Source organism: Triturus cristatus, chromosome 2_2 (assembly GCF_964204655.1).
Source record: "Triturus cristatus chromosome 2_2, aTriCri1.1, whole genome shotgun sequence".
In the NCBI taxonomy this organism is placed as follows: domain Eukaryota; kingdom Metazoa; phylum Chordata; class Amphibia; order Caudata; family Salamandridae; genus Triturus; species Triturus cristatus.
This window is the reverse complement of record NC_140582.1, coordinates 334,243,544-334,257,659: the sequence shown is the minus strand read 5'-3', so window position 1 is coordinate 334,257,659 and position 14,116 is coordinate 334,243,544. Positions and strand designations below refer to the sequence as shown.

Here is a 14,116-nt window from a genome sequence, read left to right as displayed (position 1 = left end):
TTCGGTATGGGATTCCAAACAAGTGGAGTGGTTGTACCATTTAAAGCAGCTCAGTGACGGTAAAGTTTTGGACAGAAACACGATAAAGTTTTGCTAGGGCAAAACCTATGTTAAATTCAGAAGTGACAAGGTTTGGGAAGTAGCGGCTGCTATAGGGCAGTAGTGGTGGTGAGCGGGAGTAAAAAAAAAAAAAAAGGTAAAATCCGCTTACCTGGAAGCCTACTCCTCTCCTCTGTCCGATGCAGGATACCAGGAAACAGGAAGCCCAGAGGCTTCCAGACTCCCCTAACAAATCACAACGCTGTAGTCACCAGCATGCCAGTAGCGTTGTGATTGGTCTTGGTTCGGCGCTCCGACAGGGATTGGGAGCCTGTCCATGGTTCTCCTCCCAGGCTGTGCAATACAGCCGGTGAAGAACATACAAAGTGCACATGACTGTTTGACCAGTCCAAGACAGTCGGCCAAAAAGTCATGCACACTTAGAAAGGGCTCACCACTCCTCCCCCTGCTCTAGGCAGCCCAGCCTCCCCCCACACCTAAAGCCAGGACGGAAAAATGTTATGATAATAACATGGTGTTATTATCATTTTATTTTTCCTGTGGGGCGACGCTCCTCCGCCTTAGCGGAGGAGCCGCTGCTGGGTTTGGGGCCCCATTTATGTAAGCTTTGGAACGTTCCACCAATCTACAGCAAATTTGGCATGCTCCTGGCTTTAATTATGAACGAAGATACTCTTAGAACTGTTACAAATTGGTTAAGGGAGAAAACATTGCGAAAACAGCCTTCCCTGTGGAAACAGGTGCACTCACTGCCTAGCCATAATTTAGTTAAGTCACTATAGGACCAGACCAGCATTGCTCCACGGTAAACATAACAAATACATAAATAAATAAATAATTAAATTTAGAATTCGTTCATGGTAGCAAAATTCTTCCAAAATTACTCACCAGTTAATTGAACCCCCATCAACTTGTTTCAGGATCAGCTTTTTCCAGTATTCGTGCGTAGCGCTGATAATGTTGTGAGCAAACATCTATGGCAGAAAAAAATCGTAAGTGCAGAATAAAGGAGAAATGTATGCGTTTTGTTAATGCTCTAAACATGCTGATTCCACATGTCTGATAGCTTATGTTACAGGTTTTTCTTCCTTTGTCAAAGAATATTAAAGTATAGAATGGTAAAAAAGTGTTCGTTTTTCGCGCAGTCCGGTACTTCAATAAAATGGATGTTGCCTGCGCTGCACAGGTAAGCCATGGAAAATGTATGTATCAAGCAAGACCGAATCTACTTAAGACAGTATCTAGGCACGCCCAAAAAGTTTTACAACATTAAATGGATAAAATTATTACAAATTCACAATGTGTGTTTGGGCATGCTTAACCAACCACTGAAGGGTCATAAAGCTCAGATCTGAACAAGATTCTTGCTGCCTCTATGGAGCAAGAATTAACACTTCTGTTGCCTGTTAACTTCTCCCAAACCTCACTGAGGTCCACGAGAAAATTGTGTTTAATGACAAGTTTTCCAAGTAGATTAGAGCAGGGTTTCCAACCCTTTCTGTAGTAAAAGCTACTTATATTCAATGAAACCCCTCTCAGGCATGTAAAAAAATGCTTTGCTAAACGTGGAATCACTCTACATGGGTATTAACTAACAGCCATAGCTGCAAAGCCGCTAGTTAATAATAGTAATCAGCTGACCTAAAGATCATCTTGTGAGTTCTGAAAATGCACACATTTTTTGTCTTGAATACACACTTTTCAATTTTGGTATACATATATTAATTCAATCAAGCAAATGCTTCTAATTTAGTCTGGGCTGCACACAGGAGAGATACTGACAGGTAACTGGCGAGCTACTAGTAGCTCATGAGCTACCCGTTGCAGTAGAGCCAGCAGAAATTTACATCAGCGCAGAGCTCAATGAAGAGATTCTGATGTGCAGCCCATTGGGCAGCCTTATTCGCACAACCGCACAAAAGAACTAGTGGTCTGGCTGGGAAAGCAGCCAAAGAAAGGTGGAGCTGGAATGGCAATATAAACTATCTGTCACAGCCTATACTAGTCTGATATAGGGACATGCATATAAGCGACTAGTAAGAGGTACATGTTCCAGAAATGTAAAAGATTCCCCTTGCTCCGAAAGGTGTGGAAGAAGTGCTAAATCAGAAGACAATCTACCTGATTTACTCCCCCGCAGAGACAGTATGATGAAGGAAATTCCTCCCCCCACCCCTCTAACTCTTGGGTATGTCGCTCTCATCCACCGTCCTTTCTTCTGTACCCTGAGGTACCCATCGCTTCTAGGGAGACCGTATGTTCCGCTGGTCTACTCCGGTACTATCCCCTGACCCCCAAATGTCAATGGTATAAGCCCTTTATCACCATATCCACCTCCAACTCTGTAAGCAGGTCTCCCTTCTCCCAGATCCGCAAAGCACATAAACAGCTCATGATTTCAATGGGTACACCCCATCCTGTTGCCATAAGCACATTAACCCTATGATGTAGATTCCGTGCATGTATGGTGTCTTGATCACTGTATAGTACCCAGCGTTTCCAAGTCTATTGGAATACATATTGGGTTAGTCCCACGTCCAGAAAATCCCCAAACATCAATCTGTCTCGAAATGTATCTCCAAACTTCATTGGCTCCCTGTGAGGCAGAGGGTCACATTTAAAGCCCTGTGTACAGTATTCAGGCACTGCACAGGATAGGCCCTGACTTTTTGAGTTAGAGCTTCACTTTGGTATGCTCCAAGCAGATCTCTACATTCTGCATCTGCCAAAACTGCTGACAGTTCCCAGATTTAGATAGGTCAACTGGGGAGGTAGAAGCTTCGTGCTTGGAGCTTCTAAAGCATGGAATGTCCCTCCTTTACAATATTAAATCCCATCATAATCTTCTGGCATTCAGAAAACGCGCTACTTAACCACTTCGCCTCTCACTGTTTCCCCTACTCAGCTAGTGCCATGACGTCCTTCTGGGCAAGCAAGCACTTTATAAAAAAACTTCTAACATAAGCCATTAAGAAATATCATAGGGCTGTTCAGAAAGCACGGGCAGCACATTTTGCTGATGAGATCAGAAACAGCCATAATCCCTCCAAGAGGATTTATTCATTCTTAAATATTTCAAAAATGCTGGGGCATCTGTGGAATCCGCATTTAAGTCAGACGAACAATGTGAGGACCTTGCCACCTTCTTTATAAATAAGGTGAATAACATCTATGAGACCCACAGGTGGCTATGAGCTCTGGCTTTGGGGGTCCATCCTCCTCCGCCCATACACTGGCCACCTTCCCACCAATTACTGAGGATGCACTACATGTACTCTGCAGGAAGGTTAAATCTGGCTCCCCGGCTGACCCCATGAAGCCTGACCATCTTATGAGACTGCTACCTGTGCTTCTTACACCTCTGGACCAGGTTATTAACATGTCCTTCTCTATGGCCACGGTTCCCAGGTCATGGAAGCAGGCTAGGGTAATGCCTCTATTAAAGAAGCCCACCCTCGACCCAGCTAAACCGGAGAACTTTCGCCCTATCTCCCTGCTGCCTTGGGCCTCTAAGATCTCCGAAGCCTATATTAATTCCATCTTGTCAGGCTATTTCGAGGAGAATAATATACTGGATTCCTCCCAGTGCGGTTTCCGCCCAGGCCTCAGCACGGAGTCTGCCCTCCTAGCTGTGACTGAACCTCTGAAAGCAGCACTGGATGAGGGACGTACTTTGGCACTGATCCTATTGGATCTTAGTGCCTCATTTGATACGGTCTCTCACCAGATCTTGAAACGGAGGTTGAAGGAGGCTGGCATCGTGGATCTCACCCTGTATTGGTTTACCTCCTTTCTTTCGGATAGGTCCTTTCAGGTGTCGGGCCCCCCCTTTCACCTCCAGGGTCCATTCTATCAAACAGGGAGTGCCGCAGGGCTCTGCGTTAAGTCCGACGCTCTTTAACCTGTATGTTCAGCCTCTAGCTGTGGTAGCCAAGAGGAGAGGTCTGACTATTGTATCATATGCTGATGATGCACAATGCGTAGTCGCCCTCTCCGATGACTGTCTGAATGATGCTGTTATGTTTCGGAGCGGTCTTGCAGACGTTGCAGGGTGGATGACTGCCAACTGTCTCCAGCTCAATGCCAGCAAGTCTGAGGTCTTGCTGGTAGGGAAAGATCTTGACATATGGAGCGAACAGTGGTGGCCCAACACCTTGGGCCATGCACCTGCCCCCAAACAGGTGGTGAAAAACCTTGGTGTCTGGTTTGATTCGGCGATTAGTTTCCGAACCCAAACGAAGAAGGTTGCAGCAACATGTTTTGGTATTCTGCGCAGGCTCAAACCTCTATTGTTGTTTTTTTTACCCTTTCATCTGACAGATGATCGTCCAGGCATCTGTGTTGTCGAGACTGGACTATGCCAGCTCGCTTTACCTGGGGGCCAACAAGACGGAGATTTTGAGACTGCAGAGAGTCCAAAATGTAGCCGCCAGAACTCTTCTTGGCATACCTAGACGCTGCCCCACCTCCAGTGCCATTCGTCAGCTACACTGGCTACCGGTGGCGAGACGGGTGGAGTTCAAGTCCCTCTGTTTTGTGTTTAGGATCCTGAATTCCCCTGCCCCTGGCATTTTAGCTGGCGTGCTTTCCGCCTACACTCCCACTCATCATCTTCGCTCAGTAGATCAACACCTGGTAGTTGTCTGCCGGGTCAGGAGGGCGCGCGCCGGTGGGCGCTCTTTTCGCACACTAGCAGCTAAAATTTGGAATGCCCTTCCTGTACACATCCGGAGTATGGATAACTATCTGGCATTTCGGAAAGCACCGAAGACACATCTTTTCCCTTCTCTTTAGGTTTTTTTGTAGTCCACGCACTTCTGTCTATTTCTGTGGCTCTTAATAGCCCATTGGTCTTTTTTTCTTTCTCTCGGCATGATGGGTTCCTTGCTGTTAGCTGCTATTACTGATTTTAGCGCCGGGACGCCCCTTTGCTGGGGCAGCTGCGCGCTCTACAAGACCTCCTAACATTAACATAACATAACAAACCCACATGCACTCCTGGGGTCTGGAAAGAGTGCAAGTCTGCTGTTGGTTGCAGCAGTGGCCACACAGGCCCCCAGCACCAAAACCAGCCACTACCCTTCCAGTTTCCTGGGGAAATAACCATTGCCCAACAGACTTAGTCTGGGCATGTAGGACAGTGTCTTTTAAGCGGTTTCAACAAAACGCCAGTTAAAATCATATGATTGGCTTCATATATAACAGCCGTGTGTTCAAAACGAGCAAGCTCTTGAAGGCTTCAAACTACAAAGTGTGCAGCTACTTTAACTGGAACCTAAAAAATATAGACAGAATATATATCTAATTATGAAAATTATATGAGCGTGTGAAAATAAAAATACTCTGACATCTGTTAGTGTATGTGAATAAGCGGGTCTTTGAGCAAAACAATCTAGCCAGTCTAGGCACGCATGACCACAGCAGTCTGCACCAACTACCCTATTCTGCCATTTTTACCAAACCTTCCACAATATATTTAATGAACTTGGGAGGCCCTTAATTTCATTGACCACCCAGACACCAACCATAGTGTTACTCAGTAAAACACTAGGATTTCCGGGCAAGAAGACACTCCAAATGGTTCATATATTTTGTTGCTGAGGTATTCCCCTCTCAATCACTGAAGGTTTGCTGGATGGCAGTAAATTGATTGCATTTTAGGATACCATATTGCTGCTCCGAGGAATGGAGGAACATTTTTCAGTACTTCAGACAAACCAGCATTTTGCCTCTGGAGCGCTGCCCATACACTAATAAAAAGGGAAGTTCAACCTTTTGTTGGCACCAACTAGTTCTGGCACACTAAAGCTGCTGACTTGCCTCACTTTATGGTTATGTAGGTCCTGGTTGTATTCCAGACTTTAGGTTCACTTAACCTCACCCCTCCTCCGGTCCAATGTATAGTGTGATAGAGCAAGATCGAGAAATAGTGAGTGTGTGTGCAAAGTGCATAATTTGGAGGTGGCATGTAAAATGCAACGGCACACATTTCATTTTTGGAGACGTGTGTGTGTGTGTGTGTGGTGAGAGAGGGAAAGAGAGGGAGAATAGTACTTTGCCCCTTTAGCAGGGATGATCCTCCCATCTGGGATTCTGTTGTGCTGTGGCCCAAGTTATAATGGCTCGAAGGGAACCCTCTAGTAGCTAATCAATGTGTCCTATCCTCACTGCTTGCTGTTCTACTGTCTGTGTGGGAATCCACAAAGCTTCACTGGGTAGGATCCTGTGAAATCTGTCCAGCAACAGCATGGAGTTATTTTTGTGATACCTTCCTTAAGTCGGACATACATGAGATACAGGCCAAGTAAACTCCTGACACTAACAATCATTGGCAAAGTCTCGCCTAGCAAAGAATTATTGGCTTTGCCAATGTGTTTTAGCCATGTTGTACATCAGGGTGGCAGCTGTTCAGCATGGCTAAAAGTTAGTGGCTTAGAAGATAGTGGGTGGAATGTCGTAGAGTAGAGTGGCATAGACTGTTGTGTACTGGAGTGCCATAGATTGGAGTTGCGTACAGTGGAGTGGCATATAGTAGGTTGGACTGGTGTAGAGTGCACTGGCGTAGAGTGTTGCAAAGTATAGCGGCATAGAATGCAGTGAGGTAGAATGCAGCGACATATAATTCAATAGCGTGCAATGCAGTGGCGTGGTTTAGGGTGTTACATAATAGAGTGCTGTGGTGTACAAATGCAGTAGCGTAGAGTGAAGTATGGATAGTGGAATGGTTCATTGTAGAGTGGCGTAGAGTACAGTGGTGCAGAGTAGAGTGGCGTAGAGCAATGCAACGTGGAGTATAGTGCCGTAGAGTGCAGTGGCATAGAGTGCAGTGGAGTAATTCAGAGAGCAGGATCGCAGAGTGCAGTGATGAAGAGTACTGTGGCGTAGAATGCATTAGCATAGAATGCAGTAGTGCAGAGTAAAGCGAGTAGTGTTCAGTAGCGTAGAGTGCAGTTTTGCAGATTAGAGTTCCGTAGAGTGCAGTGGCGTAGAGTAGAGTAGTGTAGACTAGAGTGGATTAGAGTGGTGTAGAGTAAATTTACGTGAAGTAGAGTGGACTGCTGTAGAATGCGTTGGCATAAAGTGCTGCAGAGTATAGTGGTGTAGATTGCAGCTGCATAGAATTCAGCGACGAACAATGCAGCACTGTAAAATACATTGGTGTTGATTAGAGTGAAGCATAGTAGAGTGCAGTGGCGTAGACCGCATTGGTGCAAAGTGGAGTGGTACAGAGTAAATTGGCGTAGAGTGCAGTGGCGTAGAATAAAGTGGCATTGGTGCAGGGTACTATGGCATACAGTGCAGTTGCGTAGAGTGGTGCAAAGAAGAGTGGGGTGGAATGCAGTAGTGAAGAGTGGTGCAGAGTAGAGTATAGTGGCGTAGAGTAGAGTGGCGTACAGAGGAATGCCGTAGAGTGGAGCTCTGCAGAGTGCAGTAGTGCAGAGTAAAGTGGCATAGAGTTCAGTGGCGGAGAGTGCAGTGTTGCACAGTAGAGTGCCACAGAGTGCAGGGGTGCAAAGTGACGTAAAGAGCAGTGACGCAGACTACAATGCTGCAGTGTGTAGAGTTTAATGGTCTAGAGTGCAGTGGCATACAGTAGATTGTTTTAGAGTTAAGTTGAGTGGAGCAACGTAGAGTGGACTATGGTTTGGTCACACACAGCCATTACAGACAACGCACTTTCAATTGAAATGAGCATTACATTTGCACAGACATACAGTGTTACTACTAAAACTATAAAGGCGCACAAACGATAATGTGTAGACATGGACTCACCTAGTAAATTGATTTAAAAAACAATTATATTAAAGTATTTGTTTTCAACACAATTCAGAATTAACAAAAAAAATCCTTTATTTCTGATTTGCTAATTCTGATATATTCTGAAATACCTGCACAGTTCATATAAATGTTGTGTGCTAGAAATAAAATCTTTCCTGGACACCCATTATGCAGTAAGACTGTCACTTTGAAGTCAGAGAAAGAAAAGTAAACACCAAGCTCCCTCCAAAGACAGAGCCTGACATTTTACCTCTGTCTTTGAATGCACAGCAAATGTGACAAGTTGAGATCACGATTTATAGGCTTGTTTTCAGAAAAAAAACACTCACTGAAGAATACAAGGAGAGGTAGTGTGAAAAGGTTTTGCTCCTTGAGGGTGAAAAACTGAACCTGGACAGCCTAAAACAAATAAAGCCAGTAAATGGGATACAAACCAAAATGCCAATGGTAAGCAACAGCCGGAATGCATACCCAGGGAAGCTTTCTGAATGTCCCCAAGATGTGTTTAGAAAACCAGACAGCTGTGCTGTATGGAAGGCTTTGACCTAAAATAGGGAGAAGGCGAAGATGTATTCCAGACTAATTAGCTGGCTCACAACTCGCTGAACTTTACCAACTACCTTATAGGCAAGTGGGATGCCGTTCGACTGCTTAAACGTTGAATGCAGAATATAAGCCAAAGGTCCACTCCAACAGTTCATACACTCTTCTAACTAGCATTGATTTGTGACACTTCCAGAATGACAAGTTGAAGGCTACGTGTATGGGACCCGGCCTGTCTAAAGTTACGCTAGTGGGTCAACTGCTCTCTGCTGCTGGTTGCCTAAAAGTGCTGCATGGGAGGAGAAACCCATCAAGCCCAAGGCAACCAGCGAAGCTGTGCAGGTTGCCTCAAAGCTCTCCTATGGGTCTATTACAGGTGGGGCAGTGGGGTGGGCTATTACACAGGAGTATATCACTTTAAGAATTACAAAATTTCGGTACAGCCTACCATACATCCCTGGAAGACAAGGCAGGACATTGCTGTTCCCTCAACCCGACCAGGATGGGATCTTGCTCCGAGCACCAAGCAGATAGATCACCACACCGCTTTCCCACAGACTCTTCTGGTAGTTACCAGTGCACTGCTTTTACAATTTGAACCCCAGTTTATAGAATGGTTACTGATACTTGTGGAGCTACATGCTTTAACTAAGCAGATGTAGGGTGCAACATTTAAATGTCTTAACTTTTGTCCTGATCAAGACCTTGCTACACTTGGTGTCTGGGACAGAATTGCAACTTAATGAACAAGTTATTTACCCTCTGTAATTATGTATCTGGCAGAGACATCTTCTAGTTGTAGATTCCTTACCTTAGAATTTACCCGAGCCGTCAGTCTGGATCTAGAGATTTTTCATTAGCAGTACCCCTGCGCATCGGTAGGTGGCGTCGGTCAGCACCGCGTCCGTTGTTTGGCGTCTGGTGTGCCGGAATGACGTAGCGAGACCTACATAGACGCTGCCAGGGGCACACTGACATCAGTTCTTAACACGAATTTTCATGCCAGGGCCATGAAAGACACTGACCACTAGTGCGTCAAAACTAGGGCCCTTTAGGGGAGTCCCTATCCCTAGAAATCAGTTCCCAGAGCAGGGAGGATGGGTGGGGCAGGAAGGAATCTACAGCTAGAATATGTCTCTACCAGATACATCATTTCCAAAGGTAAGTAACTTTTTCATCTGATAGAGACTTCTAGTTGTAGATTACTTACCTTAGAATAGATACCCTAGCAATACCAACCCCAGTGGAGGTTCTAAGAACCAAGACCACACGAGGAAATCCTGGAGGACCAAACTGGCAAAGTACCCGTCCCTCCAGACTTGGCTGTCCAAGCAGTAGTGTCTGGTAAATGTGTGCAGTGATGCCCACGTTGCTGCCTGACGGATATCCAGGACTGGGACTCCGCGTGCTAACGCAGCGGTTACTGCTGTTGCGCTAATGGAGTGAGCAAGTAACCCCACAGGTGGTTCCTTTTTTGACAAAGCGTAGCACAATTTAATAAAGAGGATAACCAATTGAGAGATGGTCCTTTTTAGGTCTCGCCTGAGCGCTAGCGCATGCGCTAGCTCAGGCAAGACCTTTAGTAAGAGGATTTTCAAAGTGCTACCAGAGTGGCCTAAAGCCTGCGTGCATGTAAGCGTGAACTCCTGGGCTTGTTGCTCGCGCTTCTTGTTTTCTTTATTTAGCCGCCTGTCATTTTGCCTCATGCGTTGATCTTGTATGTTTGATCACTTATTTTTCGCCCATGTAATTGCAAAGGGCCCAATCTCACGAGGGGGGCTTTCAGTCACTGCACTTTTGCTAGCTTTTCCCAGTGTCCACCCGTCTTGTCCTCTCATTCATCACTTCTCCCTAATTAGTTCCTTTGCACGCCTCCATCTCTCTGCACCTTTAGCATTTTTTCCCTGCTCCCTCTACCTTTTCTTTTTTATCTCTCTTTATTGCCTATTTCCCTTCTTGTCACTCCCTTTTGTCACTCTTCACCCTCCTGTATCACTTCTCCTTTTGTGTTTCTCCTCATTACGTCCCTTTCTCTATCCATTTTGTTACTCTCCCTTCCCTTTGTTATTTCCGTCCGTTTCCCTGCCCTGCCAATCCGACCCTGCCGTTAAGGTACACAGGATTCCAGAGGAGAAGTGAGGCTGTTATCATTGTCTGCCAATAAATGAGTTATGTTTTCCAGCCCTGAACTGGTTTCCTACTTCCGTTACTTACTTATTCTCTCCATTCAACACCTTCATTTGGATTTTAGCACAATGCACCACTTCTCTCCTCCATGCTTCCACTTGAAGGAAACTCGTGGCCTTCCAATGCTTTGCATTATGTCCTTTGCTCCTATTAATGTCAAACGTATACATTTAAAACAAACCTTCCTTTTCAGTGTAGTGGTGATGTCCAGCATGCACTGTTATAAAGTAGGCATGTTTGACCTCCCCTTAACATTTTCAGTCAACCCCGTAATGTCCTTCCAATAATTCAGTAGGTGTGGGGACAGTCTCACAACATGAGATAAACCTACTCCCCCCCATCCCATACGGACGGCAACCATTGGCTGCTCTGCAGATTAATCGCCCCAATCTTCATAGGGATAAGGTACGTTCTGTGGGAAATTTAAAACTTGCATTTCAGGAAATTTTGGGAGCACAATTCAATATTATGTTCCACTCTTGTTATCTAAGTCTCTCACCACGTCTCTGGACCAGATCCCTCTGAGACCCTCCAGGTCACCTTTGGTTTCCTCCTGCATATGTTTGTATAATAACAGCCATCCGTCCATCACCCATTAGCAATATGGTGTGCATAATTTTGTTCGCAGAGTGTTCCATCATCTCTATGCCCCACAACCAGGTCTTATACCAGTTTCAATAATTTCCTGTGTGTCAAGAAATGCCCATTTGAAATATTTTAGGTTGTAAAGTGCGAGAATGGAACTAGCGTCCTATGGGTATACAGGTCACTCAATGTATGCAGTCCTACCTGATCCCATGTATGTAGGTTTTGGCTTTACATTACAGTTAACCCAGGAGTATTCTTAGCAGGAGGTTAGATGCATAAAATTGTTTCAGTCATTGTCCTTAGCAACTCTTTAAGCAATATAGTTCAGCTGCCATCAGTTGATTAATTTATTATTATGGCTCTTGCGGCCCAGAGGTAAGTTGATCAGTTTTCTCTCCCCTGCTTTAACCAGTACATAAGTTGCTTCCAAATTGTGGGGTCCATTAATCATTTAGCAATCCACTGCAGCTATGCTGCTAAGTAATAATGCTCTATGTCGGGCACAACAGCCCACCATGATTCAAGGCGAGGTAGATTTTACCAAGCGCCAAAAGTTGCTTGTGCCCCATTTCAACGACACAAGCATACTAAGTCTCTGTCTGAACCATTTACCTCAGTTGTATTCAACTTACGGTGGGCAGGTCACCGGCGGCCTGACAAGACCTTTTATTGCGGTCCACTGACGGTCCCCGGGAATCTGTAAACCACAGCATAGAAATAAAGCTTCTCAAACTCTTTTTTTTTTCTTCCAGTTGCCAAGATGCATCGTTTGGTAATTCTATGCAGGGCGCTCCTGCTTGTAGAACAAGCTGAAGTGACTATGGAAACACAGCCCAGAATCAGAAAAGAAAGAAAACAATGTTGCAGGCGTACAATTGTTATACTCTTCTGGTTGTGGTCTTTGTTTCTACAGCCACTTAAACTTGCACTGTCCACAAGGAAAGCTTGCTCAAAGGTGAAAGTTGTGTTGAGTGGATTGTGGTTAGGCATTGAAAACAGTATGGGACAGTGAACAGAGCTAAAACAGGGTTGGGTTAGTGAGTGAGTTTTTATTAGCATTTTGGCACCTGCAATAATTTTTATTTCATTATAAATTCAAGAGTACAGGCAAGCGAGTGCAAAGAGATATCTTGCCATGGGTGAGCTACTTACACATGGAAATGGTAAACTTGAGAACATTTGAGCAATCAGTTAGCTTTAGGTCAACCTCTCTGGCATCATTTTACTGCTGGGTATGTTGCTGGTAATGCATGGAGCAATTCTAATGCTTGAATGTATTTGAATATACTACTGAGGGTAATACGTTTTGCAGTTATGGCGGTTTCTCTGCTTTAGGTCAATACATTTTAGGATGAAGTGTCACGCTTAAAATATGAAAATGTCACAAGTAGGCACCATGCAAACATGGCAATGTTACACATAAGTAGGCTTAAACGTGGCAACCCTTTAATATGAGGAAATGCATAGTTTCAGTGGGAAAGCTCCGTTTATCACTACACACTTCAGATATCTGTGTGTAACTGGAAGGTTACTGACTTAAATCCTGGTTGGTGCACTGGGGAAAAGTGATGTACATTTATAATGGTATTGGATCTCATCTTGTGTCTGTAAGTGCTATGAATATGAAATTCATGTTATTTTTTAATTTTTTTACACACAGGATAACATAGGCTACAAAATGTGAAAAATGTATAGGATACACATAGTTTGAGATAGGTTGCTGAAAATTGTGCAAAAAGATTTGAAACAAAGTATTTTCTCATAATGTTTTGAAAAAGTGTGTGTTTCTTTTATGTCCCCATAGTTTCATATTCTAACCTGTCTCTCTGGAGTTGCGGCACTCCAATACACCCTACACTGTACTTTTTGGCCCCAGAGAAAATGTTTGTGGGTACCCATGATTTACCTGGTAATGTCATTGGAATTAATATAAAGGAATGAAGGAGGTATTACCATTTTAATTTAAGCAATCCTCTATATCACAGACAATGGGAGTGTCCCCCCTCACCAAAAGTAATTATCTCCTTCAGTTTTATCAGGACCCTACCAGTGTTACACTCTGTCACATATTTGCTTCCTTAAATACTGGCACGTATGCTGTTCTCAGTAGAGCTGATCACACACTCTGAAGCATACACAAGCAGCCTGAGCCTACCAAATGGTGTACACACAAGACTTGCCACAATTAATGCAGAGGCTTGATTTATCACCAGATAGCTATATGCTGTCTCTCAGGACTTGTAAGCTCTCCCTCTACATCTTGTGTAGAAAGCAGATCACACTCAATGTACAACAATATTCAGTGCGGTATGTCTGATATGGTGACACCGAAGTACCCATCCATCCTACACCTCAGATTTGCAAAGCTATCCCTCATTAGTGCAAAAATTAAAGGGGGTATGAGGCATTCACGGCACATCCCTTTCTCCTTATGGTTGTTATCAGAAATTAACTGGTATCGACCCTGGCTGTTCTTTCAACCTGTAAAAGAGTTCGCCATTTGACAGTACTGTTCCCAGTACGTTGTGTTTCAACTCTTCATTCAACACTACATTCATATACAGCTAATTGACCATGTCAAAAGCTTTCTTTAAGTCAGTCGACTGTACAGCTGACCAGGTCACAGTGGAAGGGGTTTGCTCCATCACATAAAAAAGCCTTTTGATGTTGGAAGCCTTATTTCGACCAAGTGAGAACCTAGTCTGACCCACGTGTACTACAGTAGGTAAGCGAGGGAGCAAATGATTGGCCAAGGCATGCTGACTATCTTATAATCCATGTTGAGCATGGAAAGTGGTCTATATTACTTCTTTTTCTGGGTATCCCAATCAAATTTTGGAAGCAAAACTATTAGCACTTCTTTAGTAGGATGTGGTAGCAGGCTGCTATCCTGTTCTGCAAAATACATCTCCATTATTTCTGGTGCCAGTACGTTCACAAATGTGTCATAAAACTACAG

The 14,116-nt window shown here is 44.4% G+C and overlaps 1 protein-coding gene across 1 annotated transcript in view; it reads right to left on the bottom strand.

The window, feature by feature from the left end:
- The window catches only part of PPA2 (inorganic pyrophosphatase 2), a 360,440-nt gene that overhangs the window by 86,042 nt on the left and 260,282 nt on the right, over window positions 1-14,116 (bottom strand). Inside the window, exon 9 of the mRNA XM_085641413.1 lies at window positions 949-1,034. Within this exon, the coding sequence (XP_085497539.1) occupies window positions 949-1,034 (86 nt within the window). The remainder of the gene's footprint in view (window positions 1-948; window positions 1,035-14,116) is intronic.